General features: G+C 49.4%; 2 protein-coding genes across 2 annotated transcripts; one reads left to right on the top strand and one right to left on the bottom strand.

Moving 5' to 3' along the window:
- Window positions 1-4,362: 4,362 nt before the first annotated feature.
- Window positions 4,363-12,503, top strand: LOC146334442 (uncharacterized). Its single transcript, XM_084823612.1, has 8 exons — window positions 4,363-4,447; window positions 6,194-6,293; window positions 6,979-7,063; window positions 8,078-8,102; window positions 8,278-8,465; window positions 9,991-10,065; window positions 10,691-11,001; window positions 12,342-12,503. The coding sequence occupies exons 1-7, from the start codon at window positions 4,363-4,365 to the stop codon at window positions 10,961-10,963; spliced, it is 831 nt and encodes a 276-aa protein (XP_084679738.1). The 3' UTR covers window positions 10,964-11,001; window positions 12,342-12,503.
- A 1,195-nt stretch (window positions 12,504-13,698) lies between these two features.
- LOC146334441 (proton-coupled zinc antiporter SLC30A1-like) lies at window positions 13,699-16,328 on the bottom strand. The gene is made up of 2 exons (XM_084824826.1): window positions 15,710-16,328; window positions 13,699-14,998 (listed from the first exon to the last, which is right to left on the bottom strand). The coding sequence occupies exons 1-2, from the start codon at window positions 16,245-16,247 to the stop codon at window positions 14,283-14,285; spliced, it is 1,254 nt and encodes a 417-aa protein (XP_084680952.1). The 5' UTR covers window positions 16,248-16,328; the 3' UTR covers window positions 13,699-14,282.
- Window positions 16,329-18,159: the final 1,831 nt, after the last annotated feature.

Genomic DNA, 18,159 nt, shown 5'->3' with positions numbered 1-18,159 from the left:
AGAGTGAATTTGCTCAAGGAAGTGTATTTTTTTTAAAGCAAAAGACAAAAACATACACACATAGATTTTTCTTTACAAGAAAGGGCATTTCCAACATGGCGGCTTCCGACACCCCACATCACATGACAGGTGCCAGCCAATAGATTGTCCTTAAGAAATTTTGTCCTTATTTTGCCCCTTTTGTTATTATTTAGTTATTTAGTTAACTAAACCTTCCTTATCAGGATCCTAACTTACCAAAACAGCTTGCAGGTAGGGGCAGAGATGAGAGTCACCTGGGCTGAAACTCTCAGTGCTTTTGAAACTCGAGGTTTTTGAGGACCAGACAACCTCAATGGGCCCCCTTCCTCAGTGGGTCCACCTTCTCACTGCCATTGTCACCAGCTGCTCTTGCTCTTCAGCCTCTTCCTCCTCATTGCTACCATTTGCTGGTCAGGCAGACAGCCGGTGAGCAAATAGGCCGTGGCATCTCCTGCTCCTCCTCCTCACCACCACCGTTGTCTGGGCCAAAGTGAGAGGAAGGTGAACAAGAAGACTGCAATACGGAAGAGGAGAAGCGACTCCAGGGGTTCTTGTCAGTGGGCCCCACTGGGGTGTGAGGCCTTGGCAGGTGCCCAACCATGACAGCTCATGACGCCGGCCCTGGCTCTGAGCCTGGCTTGGCCTTGTCTTCTTGCTTTGCCAACCAGTTGGACATAAAAGAGTTCACAGAGCAGGTCTGGGCAGCTACCAAAGAGAGAAATTCAAACTGATCAATAGCCTGGACCAGGTGATTTCTGCACTGCCTCTGTAACATAAGCTGCGTCACCCTGAAAAGGGTATACAAATGCAGATTTGGGGTTCTATTGCAGACTATTTTGGGGAGGTTTGGTTCATCACAGAGGAAAAAATGGAATTACTGTATGAAACCTTTTGGGTGGTGGTGACAGGAGCCACCCTTCTGGAAGCAGCCTTAATATTTTTCTCTAATCTGTTTGGTGTACTTTTGCAAACTTTGGGGATCTGTTGGGTGTGCAGATACATCCCTCTTATGTGTGGGTGGTGCTTTGTTGGCTATACAAGCAACAGCACTTGGAGAATGAGGCTGATATTCATTTATATGATGGTAGGTTATTGCAGCTACCATCATATAAATGAATATCAGCCTCATTCTCCAAACAACAACAACAAGGTGATTGCAGGTTAAACAAAAGTAGAAGCAGAGACTGGGTTCACACAACATGTAAACCCACACTCAGTGGCTGAGTGTGAGCTGTTTGTTAAACTGTGGGTTAGCTTATTATCTGAACCCAGAACATTTTCTGCAGGGTGGCTTGTTAACCATTTTTGTCAAACAAGCTCATTTTTCTCGAACAAGCCACCTTGAGAACCCATAGTTTGTTGTTGGGTTGTGTGTGGTGGTGAACAAGCCACACTGTGTGTTTAACAAGCTACTCTGCAGAAAATACCCTGGGTTCAGACAACACGCTAACCCACAGTTCAACAAACAACCCACGGACCAACAACAACGCAGACTCAGCCACCGAGTGTGGTTTAGCGTGTTGTGTGAACAGCCCCTGTAGCAATATGAGCAGTTCGAGTATGGGCTAGCGGAGCCAGGGCTCTCAGGGACTTTTTGATTAGCAGAGTCTCTGACATTATCAGCCACCCCTTTGGCCTCCCTGCTCCCTCTGAGTTTAGCTGCAATCCTCACAGTAGCTGTAGGAGTTTCCCAGCAACAATATATTCCTGCCAGCTATCCCTCTTGTCACACGCAGTCTTTTGGCGTGGCCTGGTGCTGAAAAGGCAGTTCAGACCCATTCACTTTATGAAAAGTCCTGCTCCTGCTGGAGAGGAAAACTGCTAGAACTGGTTTGTTGATATGGATCAAGGCAGCTGCCTGCGTTTTTGGACTCTCCTTGGGAGCGTTGGCTGGAGGGACTCTCATGATCTGGGCTTGAACATCAAAATTTAGTTTACCACTACACCACTTTGGGGGGCGGGGAGGCTTGGCCGTGATAATTGGTATGAGACTTGTAGGTTACAACCCTGTTTCTGTTTTTATCCATGAAATGCTGCAAGCTCTCTTTATATAAATGACACCGGGTAGTAATTTTGTCCCCATGCAGGCTGAGATCATCCTTTCTTCCATGCGTTCCATTTTTGCGCTTGACTCCCTTATGGCCTGCACTGGGCTCTCTCGCGCACTTTCTCTCTCAGTGCTTATTTTATCCTGGCAGTGTTGGCATGGGTACAATGCAGGAGGCGTTGCCAATTGGGCAATCCCCAAGCAGGTGGCACACAACGCTCCTTTGATTCCCTGCGGCTCGGTCGGTCCTCTCTCTGACTAATGAGCGACTCAGCCGAGTGCAGCCTTGCTCGCTGCCAAGGGGGCGAGGCGGCGGCCAGCCTCGAAAGCTCTCACTGAGGCAAGGAAGCTGTGTGTTGGGCTATACTGGTTCGGACTGTGCCGACGGAGGGCTCACATGAGGATGGAACCTTTTCATTTTTATTTCTTTGTTACATTTATATCCCGCCTTTCCTCCAAGGAGCCCAAGGTGGCATGCACATAATCCTCCTCCTCTCCATTTTATCCTCACAACAATCGTGTGAGGTAGGTTAGGCTGAGAGTCAGGGCTTTTCTACATGAAGCTTTTAACCCACACTTTTACCGAGGCTTCTACATCTGGATTCTTTGTGGGATTAGGATAAGCTCCTTTACATGTTTTTCCCCCTGGGTTTGTTCTTTCTCTGCCTTTCAATATGTTCAATTATACCACTACTAGGTGGCACTGTGGTATAACGGAATAGCGCAATTATGGCATTATAGAGGCCATTCAGAAAAAATACCACACTTTCCTCATTAGGGAAAAAATGGCAATAATGGTCACAAAGCATGGGAGAGGCCCTGGAGGAAGAGGAAAATGTTGTGTAAAGGACCTGCAAACTACTGTGAGTGAGCAATCATGAGCGCACAATAAAAGACTGGTGTAGAAAGGCTCTCAGTGACTGGCCCAAAGTCACCCGCCAACAATGAGTTTTATGGTCAAATGGGGAATAGAACCTGGGTCTGACACTCTAACCATGATACCACACTGGCTGTCCCTGCACGTAGTACACAAGTGTGCCACGGGGAAGGCTAACCATCTCCCTGACATGCTAGATGTCTATGTGCATGGCATGTTATGGTTGTTTGTTTTGGTATGAAGGAGCGTTCTGTCATGTTAGCCCTCCTCTGGAGTCTGAAGTGGTACAGTCCTCACAGACAGAGGTTTACTGCCTTGATGAGACCAGCATGGAAAAGGGGGAACAATATAGGTTGGAGAAGGAGCCCCAAGGAAGTGGCAATCGGAGGAATATACTGAACAAAAGATCAGAGTAGGAGCAAGCGCCTGAAGGTGTTGTCTAAAAATCCATCCCATCCCATTGTACCTGTTTTAAGATTCCATATTTTCTCCCAGTAGAGGTTGCTGGTATGTACAAATACCTAAATCTGGAATCTACTTGCCAGTTACCTCAGTTACTAACTGAGATTAACTTTGTAGGGGTTCTGAGCAAGGCCTTCTCTGTCGTGGCACCCACATTCCAGAACATTCTTCTCAGTAGGGTTGCCAGCCATCAGGTGGTATTTTATCTGCCCATTTGGTATTTTTGCCTCCAGAGTGCTTCCAGATGAGGCTTCTATTATAGCGGGGGCAGGGGGGTTCTAGTGACCCAAATCCTGAGTCCAACCAGACCTGGTTACAGATGAGCTAAAATTTCTGAGGGTCTGCCCTCCCAAGAACAGCCAGTGTCTACCCCGTGATGCACCAAAAGGTCATCAAACCCTGACCAAGCAAAATCTACTTCGGCTTGACCCATTGACATAGTTCCATCCCCAGGGCTGGCCCTACTTTTGGGTAGAGTGAGGCAGCTGGCTCAGGCGGCAGATGTGGGGGGTGGAGGGGCAGAGAATGGAGACAAGGTGTTGGAGGACAGATCTTTATGGCCCACCCTGCACCCCCAAAGCTAGCCTGTTGCTAGCCAGGAGGATGCTGTGCCATCACCAGTGTCAAAATAAGATTCAAATGCCACCTTCTGAACATGGACTGGAGGACACCATCTTGTCCTTTGCCTCAGGCAGCAAAATGTCTTGTGGACCAACCCTGCCCACCCTACATTGTTCTCTCCACACCCACAATTTTATCCTCACCTCTCAACAACCCTGCGAGATTGATTAGGCTGAGAAAGGAAGTGACTGGCCCTGGTTATCTGGTGAACTTTATAGCTGAGTGGGGAGTTGGACATTTCCCGTATCAACTGCACAGTTACGGTGTAATCATGTGGTAATCAGGAAAGGTCCAAGAAGTCTAGTTTGGAATTAACATTCCACAAATTCTCTCGATGGGTTGTACCGCCCTGTCTCACAGTAGCGCCTTGTTCATTGTGGCCTGCTCATTACCTGTCTTTGAAGAGAACCCCTTGTTTAGTACCTCTTTTCCTTGGTCCAAATAAACTAAAAATAAATCCAGAGGCTTGGCCGATCACGTCGGCCCCACACACACATACCAGGGTATGTACTTCCCCTCCCACCCTTCCCAATTTCTCTTTGAAGAGAGATTAATTGAAGCAGAACCACCTAAACCCAAATGGACGGATGTTGATCTGCCCTTTTTCTTATAAATGTCCTGTGCTGCCGATTCAACACACAGATTCCATTTGGGTGTCTTGTTTCGCAACTCAAGACAAACTGGAGTCAGAAGTAATAGTTAATGCCAACTACATCAGTTAGCTCTTTTCTACCTCCCTACAGCCAGGGTGGGGGATAAGATTTATTTAAGAACTTAAGAAGAGCCGAGCTGGATCAGACCTGAAGGCCTTTCTGGTTCAGCATTCTGTTCCCACAGTGGTCAACCAGTTGTCTCTGGGAAGCCCATAAGCAGGACATGAGGGTAATAGCCCTCTTCTGCTTCTGTTGCCAGTCAACTGGTATTTTTTTGTATTTATTACATTTCTATCCCACCTTTTTTCCTCTTGCAAGGAACCCAAGGTGGCTTACATGATCCTCCTCTCCATTTTATCCTCACAACAACCCTGTGAGGTAGGTTAATCTGAGAGACTCAGCGACTGGCCCAAAGTCACCCAGCGAGCTTCATGGCCAAGTAGGGACTAGAACCCAGATCTCCCGAGTCCCAGTCCAACACTCTCACCACTATATTATAGAAGCATACTGTCTCTGACATTGGAGGTGGTGTCAGCTCCAGCTTTTTGAGGGCCTTTGGGCGAGGCGCCTACAATGGGCCCCTTCCTTCACCGCCATCATCTTCTCACCGCCATTGTCACCGGTTGCTATTGCTCTTCCTCATCTTTTTCACCATCGCTACCACTTGCTCGCTTGGCAGGCAGAGAGCCAGTGAGCAAGTAGGCCATGGCATTCACTGCTCCTCCTTCTCACCACCACTGTTGTCTGGGCCAGAGCGAGAGGCAGGTGAACAAGCAGGCTGCCATGGTGAAGAGGATGAGCAACTCTGGGGGGCTGTTGTTGGTAAGCACCTGCTGGGATGTGGGCCCTCGACAGGTGCCCAACCATGCCTACCCTTGTCACTGGCCCTGACTGGAGGTAATATACAGCCATCATGACTAGTAGCCATGATAATAATCCCCTTTTAGAGCTGTCCAATTTGGGGGTGATTGCCTCTCTTTCTGTGTGTATTGGAATACTGGATTCAACTGCCAGTCCGGAGGGGAAGGCGCCATCTTGTCCGCCTCAGGCAGCAAAATATCTTGAGCCAGCCCTCACAGTTTTGAGACCCAGGTAAAAAATATTGGCTTAGGGGCCAGACAGTCACTTAGAATTAAAGAACAGGGTACGTCTGAGTACAAGCTCAGCTCAGGAGTTTGTTTTCAGTACCGGAACTGAGCTCATGGCCCCTTTCACATACAAATCTCCTCCTAATCAGCTTTTTATTGCATTGTCCTCATTTTGGGCAGAGGAGGCCTTGTCATTTGTTGCTGTTGTTAAGCAACTGTGAGTCAGAAACCCTTGCCGATCCACTGAAAAATACCCAGAGATCAGCTGGTATCTCTGAGTGATCAACCTTCCGCCCATCCCTGAAACAGAGGATGCCCTCAAAGAGAGTGCTGTCCCCTGCAAAGAGAACATGTGGCCACCCTAGGCCTGTGCCTGGTAAATCGAAGAGTTGGTGTTTAGGTCCTTGATGTTTCTTCTTTCCAGATATCATACAGAACTGGGAGTACAGGATGAAGGTGGAGGGGTGCATGTGTGATAGTTATGCCAAATTAATGGTGCAAATCCTAAACACGCTTACCAGGAAGTAAGCCTCAGTGAACCCAGTAAGACTTAACTGCTGAGTCAATTGCCCAGCGTGTTATTTCCTCTGAAGTGAAAGATGGTGTGGATACTACTAGAACTCAATGGGGTCATCCCATGAAGCTCAATAGTTGAAGACTCGGGACAGACAAAAAGAACGCCTTCACACAGTGTAGAGTGAAACTATGGAATTCGCTTCCTCAAGAGGTAGTGATGGCCACCAGCTTGGATGGCTTACAAAGGGGATTAGACAAAGTCATGGAGGAGAAAGCTGTCAATGACTACTAGTCACAATGGCTATATGCCTCTGAATACTAGTTGCTGGGGAACATGGGTGGGAGGATGCTGTTGCACTCATGCCCTACTTGTGGCTTTCCCACAGGCAGCTGGTTGGCTACTGTGTGAACAGAATGTTGGGCTGGATGGACCCTTGGTCTGATCCACCATGGCTCTTCTCATGTTCTTAGCTGCTCTTTGTCTGTGGACAGAGAGAATTTCCCGGTGGTTGCTTAGAAGCATGAATTCCGAGGCCTAGTGTAGAGAGGGCACTAATGCCGCCATCTTGAAACTCTCTGGGATCCAAATCCTATTTTACCCCCTCAGTAAGCCGACTCAGGTGGGGTGTCGTAATTTGGTGCTTCACCCCGATTGAGTGGGAAACAGCTCTCACCTCTTTTTCCACTCCCCAGGTCCAGGCAGGTGGGAGTGGATCGCTCCAACCCTAGAAGATGCCATGTCTTCAGCCTCGCTGCTCCGAGTGAAGATCCTTTTCTGGTGAGGTGGGATAGTGGTGTTGGTGTTGGTTCCCTGTCTCCTGGAAGCATGAAGTCTCTCTGTCAATCAACCACACAGGAAACCTTCCCCAACCTAGTGCTTTCCAGATGTTTTGAACTACAGCTCCCATGGCCAATGGTCAAGGATGACAGGACTTGTAGTCCAGTGACATCTGGAAGGCACCTGGCTGGGGAAAGCAGCCCCTCTGAAGGCATGAAGGGTCACCCTCCTACCCTACCCTTATCCCAAGTTTTTTAGTTGGCTTTCTCCCCACTCCCTCATAATCTGGGCGAGAGACACAATTTGGACTGGTGCCCTGTTATGATGTCTTTTGGGGAGGCTTCAAATTAGGACAAAAGGAAAGGGAGTGGAGGGTGTCATGCTTGTTTGTTAGAAGTATTTTTAAACCAAGTTTTCATTGTATACCTAAGGTGGTTTACAAAAATGAAATAAACGATTAAAACATAAATATGAAATGATGACAAAATAAGCTGAAATGCTAGGACATCTTAGAAACAGCACAGAACAGGTGGAAGGGTTAAAGTTGTCTCTCGAAGAAGGGAGGTGCAAGGTTAACCTCTTGGGGGTGATCATTCCAACAACTGGGGAGCCACCACTGAGAAGTCCCTATCTCTGGTAGCCACCTGCCTCGCATCAAATGGCAGGGACACCCACAAAGGGCCTTCCTGTCTATGTAGCATATGGTGTGGCTTAATGTCCCAAGTTATTTACTTTGTTTTGGACTGGATGAATTGACCAGTACAGAGCTGATGATTCTGTCTTTCAGCAGAGGCTGAGCCTCCACCAGGGGGTTAATGTGATGGAGGGTAAAGTCCCCAAACCGTTTTAAACAGCAGGGCCCCAACCCCCATATCTGCGAAGTCCTAATGAATGAAAGTGGCTCAGAGCATGGGCAGAATGCATTTACCTTAAGGACAAGTTGGAGGTTAAAGGGGCAGTTAAAAAATAGTTGGCTACACACAGACTGTTCATTTTGTTGGTTTTGTTTTGTAGAGGCACCTGAGGGTACAAAACCCGGGTAAGTAGCCCTGCAGAAGGACTCCGTAATAGCCTGCTTTCTGTTCAGTCCTCTTCTGTCCTGACACCCCCCCCCCACATACTAAACTTCCCTTAACTGTCACACCTTCTGTGTTTCCTTATTCCTCCCACATGTTTTAAAATTGCCCTCTGTGCGTTATTTTTTGCCACTCCAGTGTTGAGGGTTGGGGGTACGTGCCTCTGCTCGCCCAATAGGGTTCAGGAGCAGAACTTTGTGTACTTTCCCCCCACCCCTACGCACATGGGGGAGAAAAAACTGACTCCGTTCTGCTTTGATCCATCTCTCCAGTTCTTCCAGCTTAAACAACTCCTGGAAAAATGCTTCCCAAACAAGTTGGAAATTGTAAGTCACTTGAGGGGGGTGGGGGCAAGGTCTCAGGGTGGTGGGAGGAGGAAGGGAGGGATGTAGTTCCCCCAGTACTGGGGAAGAAAGGAGGGGGTAATTTGCCCTGAGTACCTGACAGCACGACGATCCCTCCAAGTGCCACTGCTAAAGCCTGGTCTACAGCTGCCAGAAAGAGGTGGTACAGTCCTGAGGTGGTAAACCGGACTGTACCATTTCAGACAAGTGCTAGGGTGTCATTTTTTAAATGATTCCCCCCCATTAAAAAAAACAAAATTAACTCCCCGAAAGTAATACAAACTAGCAAACCAGGAGGAAAGTTTTTACATCAGGCTGCACCCTGTTCTGCTAGTTTTCTACATGCAGGGCAGGTTTATCTTCTTCCCACCTTTCTTTCCCTTTCCCTTTTTTATAAAAGGGAACATTCAGCTGTGTGTTCATTCCGAGCAAGTGAGCAAATGTAGATTTGCCTTGTGGCAACCTTCCCCCAAATCTGTGCCCTTCAGCTGCAGAGACCTCAACTCCCATCATCCCCAGGGATGATGGGAGTTGTAGTCCACCACAACTGAAGGGCGCTAGGCTGGGGCAGGCTGACACCTTCCCTATTCCATTGGCCCCAGTTAGAAGTCAAAGAAACTTCTAACTTCAAATTTCTATTTCTAAAAAATAGAAATTTTTCCTATTTACCACGGGCAGTTTCTACATCTGTGGTCATTGTTCCTACTTTTGCTGCAGTCATATGCGTGCTTATCTGGGAATAAATCCCATGAAACACAGTGAGACATGCTTCAGAGCAAACAAGTGTAGGATCGTGCTGCATATCTCGTAAGTGTGGGGAGACATGTAGCTTGATCGCCCTAGCACACATGCATTTAAATGCATGCGCATAAACATTAAGCCACACTAGGTGGTGCGTGACCTGCTGTTCCACACATATGTCACAGATGCCGAGGTATATTTTGAACTGTGGGTAAACTCTTTTAGGACAATTAAGGCGCAATCCCATGCATGCTTACACAGAAAAAAGCATGGCCGGCTGGGGCATGCTGGGAATTGCAGGACTTTTTTCTGTGTAAGCATGCATAGGATTGTGCCTTTATATATACATTCTCCCTCCAAGTATATTATTTACTAAAAGTATCATCTCTCTCTTGGCTTTTAAATCAGTGGAGGATGGGTTATTGTACAGTGGCCATGTTAGCTGGGGATGATGGGAAATATATTCCAACACATCTGGGGGAGGATAGTATGGGCAGCATGTGCCCCTTCTGTAACGTACAGTGGGAAACACTTGGGAACACTTGGACAGAAACCCATGATGCACTAATATGAATGTTTATTATTACATTTAAATCCAGCCCTTTTGTCCAAGGAGCACGGTGCAGCATAACTGGTTTCCCCACGCCCACATTTTATGCTCACAACAACCCTGTGAGGTAGCCTAGGCTGAGAGATAGTGACTGGCCCAAGATCACCCGGTGAGGATTTTCTCTGTCCCTCTTGATTCTTCCCTGGACTCCTCCAGATCGGGGAAGTCGCTGAACGTGGTGCTTTTGAGATCATTCTCCCAGAGGCTGGCGAGGTTTTGCACTCTAAGAATGTAAGTACTGAGTGGGCTCTTTGATTTGGCAAGTCCCCCCCCACACACACACACACCTGAGGATTGTCTGGAGGGTGCTGTGCATGTTGAGGCATGCATTTGATTCTGGCTGGTGGGTGGTAAAGAGATGCCACCTGTGGACCCATAGGGAAAATGGGGTGCTCCCATGCATGCATGAATAAGATAGTGATGAGCTGATAAGGTTTTCAAAGAGCTGAAGGAAGTCTGAAGGAGGGATCACTCCCTGGAGTGTATACATATATCCCATTTTTGCCTTTGTTGTACAGGATTGTGGGGGTTTTGGTAACACTTCAAAAACACGTTGGACCAGAGGCAGCGGTAGGGTTTTTATCCCATCCTCACCTCAAATTGCTCAGATGGCACATATGCCACCCCAAGCCTTTTATTGTCACAACACCCCTGTGAGGTAGGTTAGGCAGAGTGAGAACGACTGGCTTAGAGTAATCCAGGAGGGTTTGTGGGCAAGTGGGGATTTGAAGCCAGGTCTCCCCAATCATCGTCTGCCGCTCTAACCACTGTACTGCACTGTCTCATGGGCTGTTCTGCAGAAGCATGGGGGTGGACTATTTAGGGCAGTAAGGAGTCTCTTCTTCCTCCTTCCAAGACCGGTGATGGGTACGTGGACACCAATGAAAAAGTACGAAGTATCTGCAATGGCATTAGACTGTCCCTGAGGAACAGGGCCAGGATCAATCCTGAGCAAGTGCCAGGTTCGTTGGCAAAGGCAGACGTGCAGCCACCACCAGAGGGGGAGGTGAAACCAGCAGCAGACCCCACACCAGAGCCGGCACTGGAAGCAAAAACCACATTGGTGTTGGACCTAGAGGGGGAAGAAGATCTGATGCCAGGGGTCGTGATGGACGCAGCACCCGTTTGAGGTTCTTAAGGCCATGTCTTATGCATCAAGACGTCCAGGTACCAGGTGGGAGAGGGCTGGCGCCAGTGGGAGGGGGCATGGCCATCTGGGGAACTCTGGATGGCTGGCTTGGGACCCCAGGGAGGCCGGATTTGCCCTGTGAGCCTGAGTTGCTGCACCCCTCGTATAAACCATCTTCCTCTGAATAAGCTCTGCGTGGGAAAGTTTCTAGATTGAATCCCCAGCAGATCCCAGGTCAACACGGCTGGGCAAGCCTCTCTGCCTGAAGCCTCGGAGAGCTTCCCACTTGGGCAAGGCCCATATCTCAGTGGAAGAGCGCCTGCTTGGCCCCACCCCCCACGTCAACCCCTGGCTCGCAAGGGAGCAGGCCGGGACAAGACTGCTCTGCCTGGGGCTGGGGGAACGGCTGTCTTTGGAGGGAGCAATATGGACCTATGGTCTGATTCAAGGCAGGGGCTGTTCTGGGGAGGGGCTGTTGCTTAAGGTGGACTGCAGAAGGTCCCAGGGCAAACCATAGTGCAGGGCTTGGGCAGGGCCAGCCCTACCGTTTGGCAGAGTGAGGCAGTTGCCTCAGGCAACAGCAAGGGGTTGGAGGAGAGGGCTGTGGGCTACATGGCCTGCCCTGTGCCCCCTAAGCTAGTTTGCTGTCTTCAAGCACAGTGGGGGAGGTTGTCCCATTGCCAGTGTTGAAGAATTATTCAACAGCCAGGCCAGTCAGCTTTGCATATGAAATGGGAGGGAGGTGCCATCTTGTTCTTTGCCTCAGGCACCAAAATGTCTTTGGCCAGCCCTGGTTTTGGGGAAGGGAGTGGGATACCCACAGGGGTCACTGCGGGCTGGATGAGGAGGCTTTGCATACTAATGCAGCCCACAGGCCAAAGGTTCCCCACCCGTGTTTTAGGGGCAGCAAATGGGTGGATTCACACAACACGATAACCCACACTCAAGGTTGAGTATGGGTTGAGTGTGGGTTGTCATTGAGCCATGGGTTGTTGTTGAAGAATGGGTTGTTGTGTTGTCTGAACCCAGCTGTGCTAACAAACCATGGTTTATTAACCACGAACCCACAGTTTACAACCCAACAACAAACCATGGAATCTCTTCATGGGTTGTTTGTGGTTAACAAACCATGGTTTGTTAGCATAGCTGGGTTCAGACAGCTGAACAACCCACGGTTCAACAACAACCCATGGCTCAATTATGACAACCCACACTCAACCCATACTCAACCCTGACTGTGGGTTATCGTGTTGTGTGAACCCAGCCAATGTGTCAGAAGTCTAGAAGGCTTATACTCCATGAACTATACAACATCAAAATTGTGAGTAGCCCTCCGCTTACTGGGGCAGGGCACTAATCCTGTCCTTTCTTCCCGCAGGATATGAAGGGGCCATTGGGGGGCAGTATTATGATAGAATCGTCCAAAAGGGTGCAGCAGCCTTGGCCGATCCCTGATTTCCCCTCTGCCGTCCCCAGCTAGCCCTCCTCCCGCCTTCCTCCACTGCAGCTGGCAAGCAATAAAGCATCTGAACATCCCGTGGATTTTGGTTCCTAGGCTGTTTATTATTTTTCACTTTACTGGGAGGGGAGAACGGATGGGTGAGGGCAAATAACTCCCGTAATCCTGGCACTTGGGGTCAATCACTCCCCAAACATCCACATTTTTCCTCTCCTCCTCCTCTGTCTGCCCTCTGTTTGTAGCCTGCATGACATCAGGGGTGGCAGCATTGGAACTCAGAACACTCAGGCCCTGGGTGCAGATCAGCAGCTCACTCTGATGCCATTTCCACAGCAGTCCTTACCTGTAGTGTTATATCTACATAACGTCCAGGGCTAGATGTACCTTGGTGCCTAAAATATTTTTTTTTTTCCAGAAGGGTAGCTGTGTTAAGTCTCTTGTGGCAAAAACAACGAAGAGTCTTGTGGCACCTTAAAAGCCAATCAGTTTATTCTGGCATAATCTTTTGTGGACTCAGTCCACTTGCATCTGATGAAGTGGACAGTGTCCATGAGAGCTTATGCCAGAAGAAAAGTGTTAGGGTGCAATCCTATGCAAGTTTAGACCAAAAAAAAAAAAGTCCTACAACTCCCAGCATTCCCCAGCCAGTGATGTTGATCTGGGGCATGCTGGGAATTATAGGACTTTTTTTTCCTGAATAAACATGCATAGGATTGCACCCTTAGTCTTTAAGGTACCACAAGACTCTTTGTTGCAATATATATATATAGCGCTGTGAGGCTTTGGTTTGCCTTGAAGCAAAGCATTTCACAGCCTGGGATTTGGCAAAAGGACATTAGGATATCGCTTGATGGGAGACAATTGTTAGAAGATGGTCTCTAGATACAGAGATCTTCCAGACTGTTTGAAATGAAAACAACCAAACACACACCAGAGTTTGGAGACCATGTGTGTAGGTTTGAATGTGAAATAAGAAAAGAGGGGTTTGGGGGAAGAGAAGGAGAGAAAGCAGAAAGAGAGCTGTGAGCTAAAGGCTTGAAGCATTTGGGGGGACAAGATGCCCCTCTCTGAAAATGTGATGTGAGGTATTGGATCTGCTACCTGGCAGAAACAAAACCCCAAGAGGTATTGGGCCCTGCTGGACAAATGGGGAGTATGCACATACACCCACACCCACACCGACATATACAGGCACCCAGGGTATCCACATTCTGCATTCAGTAAAGCTGAATTCTGTGACCTGTATAAATAATGCAAAACCGGCTGAATTTGCATGGTTTCCCTGTATTTGCATAACTTTATTCTGCAAATTCTATTACAACGGGTAGAAACTTGCTCTTAAAAAGAAAAAAAACACTAAAGAATTAAACGAGACTCTCAGGAATTGAACACTGCACCCAGTACCACATTCTGGACTTTTTCCTGAACTCACACAGAATTGTAGCATATACCCAGCCTGGACTAGCCTGTTGTTGCCAGGGGTGTGGAAGGAGGGTGGGGGGTTGTATTCCGAAATCTTTGCTCATTTCTTTGCGGTCTTTTCTGTAGGCCATGGCTGGTTAACCGGCAGCCCTCCAGATGTTGTTGGACTCTGACTTCCATCAGCCCCAGACAACAGGACAGGGATTATGGGAGTTGTAGTCCATTATCTGGAAGTCCACAGGTTCCCCTCCCCTGATGGAGTCCTTCTGGCTGCCCCCTTTATGGCTAATGTTGTTGTTGCACTTAGCTAGGAAGTAGGATCTCTCTAGCAGAAAGCATAGAGAGCGGAAACAAGGGGAGGAGAACTTGGGTATTCTAGAACCTTCCGAGGTATTCTCTCCTCCACTCATCTCCCCTCCAGGGGTCAGTCCACTGAGCTCACACTGTGGTCTCATACTCCATGATCATAACAGGGCAGGGGGTTAGGCCTTTTTTGCACGGGGCCTTGCCCCATCTTTTGTGGCACCCCCCACCCGGGCAAGCCCCGAGGTCTGGCTGCACGGTGGCAACATGGACACCGTGCTCACAGAACACCCGCTGGACCCTGTTTATTACTGCCTCATAAGCAGCCACATTGAGGCAGGCCACGTGGGCTGTGGCCACCAAGTTGCTGGGGCCATCCAGCTGCCACACGCAGAGCTCCAGCACAGCCACTACCCCTTCCGTGGCCTGTAGGTGCTGCTCCAACAGCGGCAGGTCCAGCTTCTCTGGCATGGCCTGCAGGAGCACCAGGGCTGAGCCACGCACGGCAGGCCACGCCACACGCAGCAGAGCCACCGCCACAGCCACGGCAAGCCCGGGGTCCAGGTAGAGCAGCCAACAAGGGGGTCGTTCATGCTGTGATGGCTCAGAAGCATGCCAGGCCCAACATGGGGTCCTGGAGCAGTGGCTGAAGCAGGCCACACGGCCCAGACACAGCAGGTGGAAAGCGAGAGAATACAGAAGGACAGCCACAGGGCCAAAACAAGCCATCATCCAGCCATGGCAAAGTGTCTGCCACTGACCGGGGTTCTCTGCAGGCGACACGGTGCCATCTTCCCTGTTCTCCTCCATCCAGGGCCGTCCATTTGTTGAGGATCCGTTCCCCAGCAGGTCTGCAGAGGAGGAAGAACAAGTGTGTCAAATGAAGGTCTTAAACGTTTTCACACATGGGGGAGTGTGTCCCAGAAATGAGAATGGAGGAGCTGTCTTTCTGGATCAGACCCAAGGTCCACCCCAGTCCAGTATTCTGTTCCGCAAAGCAGGTACCAGGTGCCTTTGGGAACCTCAGAAATGGGGTGTGAAGGGCGATGCGGACACCTTCCCCTATTGCTCATCTCCAGCATTCAGTATTCAGAAGTCACCTGCCTTTGATTACGGGGGTTCCATTTTGCTATCCTAGGTCCTATCCTCCATCTAAGTTGCTAGCTATAGACCCCTCTTGCCGTGGGGAGATTCATACATTATTACGTTGGGTGAAGGAGAACATTGCCTGTCCTGGTCCTGTCCAAAATCAGCTTCATGGGACCATTATCCTGAGTTCTAGATCCTGCTGCAGCTGCCTGTACTGCTGAAGAGACAATTTTTCAGAAGAAGAAGGGAAAAAAGCAGGCTTGCCTCTTCATCATACAGTGGAAACATCTAGGGATCATAATGTTTTCCACTGTTTCCTTGTCTCCTTTTCCTTGGGTCCTCAGAGACCAGTTTTCAGGAACTCTGGATTAGGCAGTCCATCAAATTGACTCCTCCCATTGCATTCCTCTCCTATGCACATACATGTATACACACATGCACACACACACATACACACACCTGGACAGACTCACCTTCCATCTCCTGGGCACAGCTTCCTGCTTGGATGACCTTCATCCTGCTGCAGCAATACCTGGTGCCTTGAACTTGGGGATGCCTCTCTTGCAACCCTGCCCTGGCCAGGTGGATGGGGATCCCCATGGCCCCGATCCCCATCAGTGCCACCATGTGCTCCGTGGCCCGCAGATCAGCTACCCGGCGAAGCGCCTCAGGCACGAGAGCCAGGCACAAGGCACTCAGGAACACCGCGCTGACCAGGATGCCGGCAATTGGGGCTCGTACCCACCCAAAGGTGTTCCTCTCTCTGGGGAACCTTCCAGCAGCCAGCTGGGCATCTGCCAAGGCCACCGCTAATGCCAGCGCACCTGCTAGGGTTTGAAAGGCACATGAGAGCAGAAGCAGGGACCCCGTCATTCGGCTGGCCACCACCTCCACCAGGAAGAAGCCGACGGAGAGGCAGAGCTGACTGGCAGGCCAACCTGGGGAGCCCACCACACACAGAGGTGAGGAGCTCACAGCTGTCCAGGACTTCTTCCCTGGCTGGGACCCCATCCTCACCTTCTGCTTCTCCCCTAACCGGGACGCCTCTCCAGCCTTGTCTCTGTTTCAGTCAGCGCCAACCTCTTTGCCTTGCTGTCTGCCCATCCTGGTACTTCTGCGCCCGGGACCTGATCCCTAATTGGTCACTCTCTGGTGCTTGCCTGGTGTTGGCCCCGAGTCTTTACTCTTCCACCGCTGCAGTCCCCTGCCTGCTCACTTTCAGCCTTCTAAATTGCCTGTTTTGCCCTTTTGTAGGCCCTCTCCGGAGGCCCCGTCTCTGTCCTCTGCCCTGCTGCCTATTCCGTGGGTTTTTCTGCACTTGTATAAAGTTTTGCACTCGGAGTAGCCAGTGCACACAGCCCCTTGGATTCCAGGGGTGCTTTAAAGAGGCAGCTCTCTCTCTCTCTCTCTCTCTCTCTGTTGGCCCCATGCCCAGGCTTCTACCAGCTGCAGAAAAAGGGTCATAATTATTCATATGATGCTCCCTATCACACAATAGGAGAGACCAGAGTGAAGAGGGAGAAGTTCCTTTGCTAGGGTACAACACAAGGCCATGTGAGGTCACAGTTTGAGGGGAGCTTGCAAATTTTATTTTCCAGGCATCTCCCTGCTGCTACCTTCCCCCAAACTGCTGGGCAGCCAAAAGCTTAGCAAATGCCTCTACCAGCTTAACTGGGGGAGACGTATTGGCCAGTCTGGCGTTTAATTTCTTTACGGCAGAAACACCTTTCTAGCAGTTGAGGCTCGCTTTTTATGTATTTATTTACATCTTGCATTTCTAAGCCACCCAATTACCGCAGATTTCTGGAAGGTGTATGAATTAAAAACAGGAAATGCAAGAAGATCTGACGACGATGAGAAAACAGGTTATTGTTTTAGACATATGTTGTCTGAAATGGTTTGAAATGTACGTTGTCTGTGTGTGTGCGGTTTATCTGTTTTTATGTAAATAGGTTTGCCCTTTGTATAATGTATTTTTAATGGTTTTTAATTTTTGTGAGCCACCCAGAGAGGTTTGGCTGTGGGGTGGTATAGAAATATAATGAATGAATGAATGAATGAATGAATGAAATGAGATCAGGATAAAAGCAAGATAAAGCCAATAGCAGAGATAAAACAGTGCAAAGATCTAAACCAGAGGTGGGCAACTGGTGGCCCTCTAGCTGTTGCTGGACTGCAACTCCCATCATCCCTCACCATTGGATATGCTGGCTAGGGCTCATGGGACTTGCAATCCAACAACATTTGGAGGGCTAGAAGTTGCCTTCCCCTGCCTTTAACCAAAAGAAACCAACACCATGATGGCTTTTTAAAATCAGTGAAGGACAGTCTACTGAAGAATGAATGATGGCAGCATCCAACACAGGACCAGAGTCAGGGGGTGGCATTACCAGGCACCTGTTAAGGCCTTGGAGGGGCCCACTACCAGCATCCCCCCACAAAACTCCTGCTCCTCCTTGCTGTTGCTACCAGCTCACCAGTCCTTTCCGAGCATGGAAGCAAGGAGAAGAGTGAGAAGATGAAGCAACATTGTCCACTTGCCTTGTAGTCCCTTACTGGGTGGATTGGGCCCAATCCTCTCCCAGAGGGAGAGGGTAGGCGAATGGGCAGAGGTCACTGTGGCAAGGAGGAAGTAAGCTCACTCAGACAGGAGGTTCCATCTTGTGGCATTTTGTAGCCCCAGAACCTGGAATCCAGCTTAGTGGTGAAGATCCTTCAACCATGTAACAGAGGGCAGGGGAGCACTCACCCAGTGATCTTCGGCATGAGAATTGGGGGTGTTACAGGCACCTGCCTTTCCATCTCTGAAATGCCAAAGGGTCTGTGTTTTCTCCATGAAGGTACCACATTGCCCAGTTTCTAAAATGAGAGGCGTTGGGCACTCACGGTCCCCTCACACCAGTCCTATGCCAAGAAAGATGTC

This window comes from Heloderma suspectum, chromosome 17 (assembly GCF_057233095.1).
Source record: "Heloderma suspectum isolate Gila_16-S chromosome 17, 16-S_ref, whole genome shotgun sequence".
NCBI lineage: Eukaryota > Metazoa > Chordata > Lepidosauria > Squamata > Helodermatidae > Heloderma > Heloderma suspectum.
This window is presented reverse-complemented; position numbering and strand designations above follow the sequence as displayed.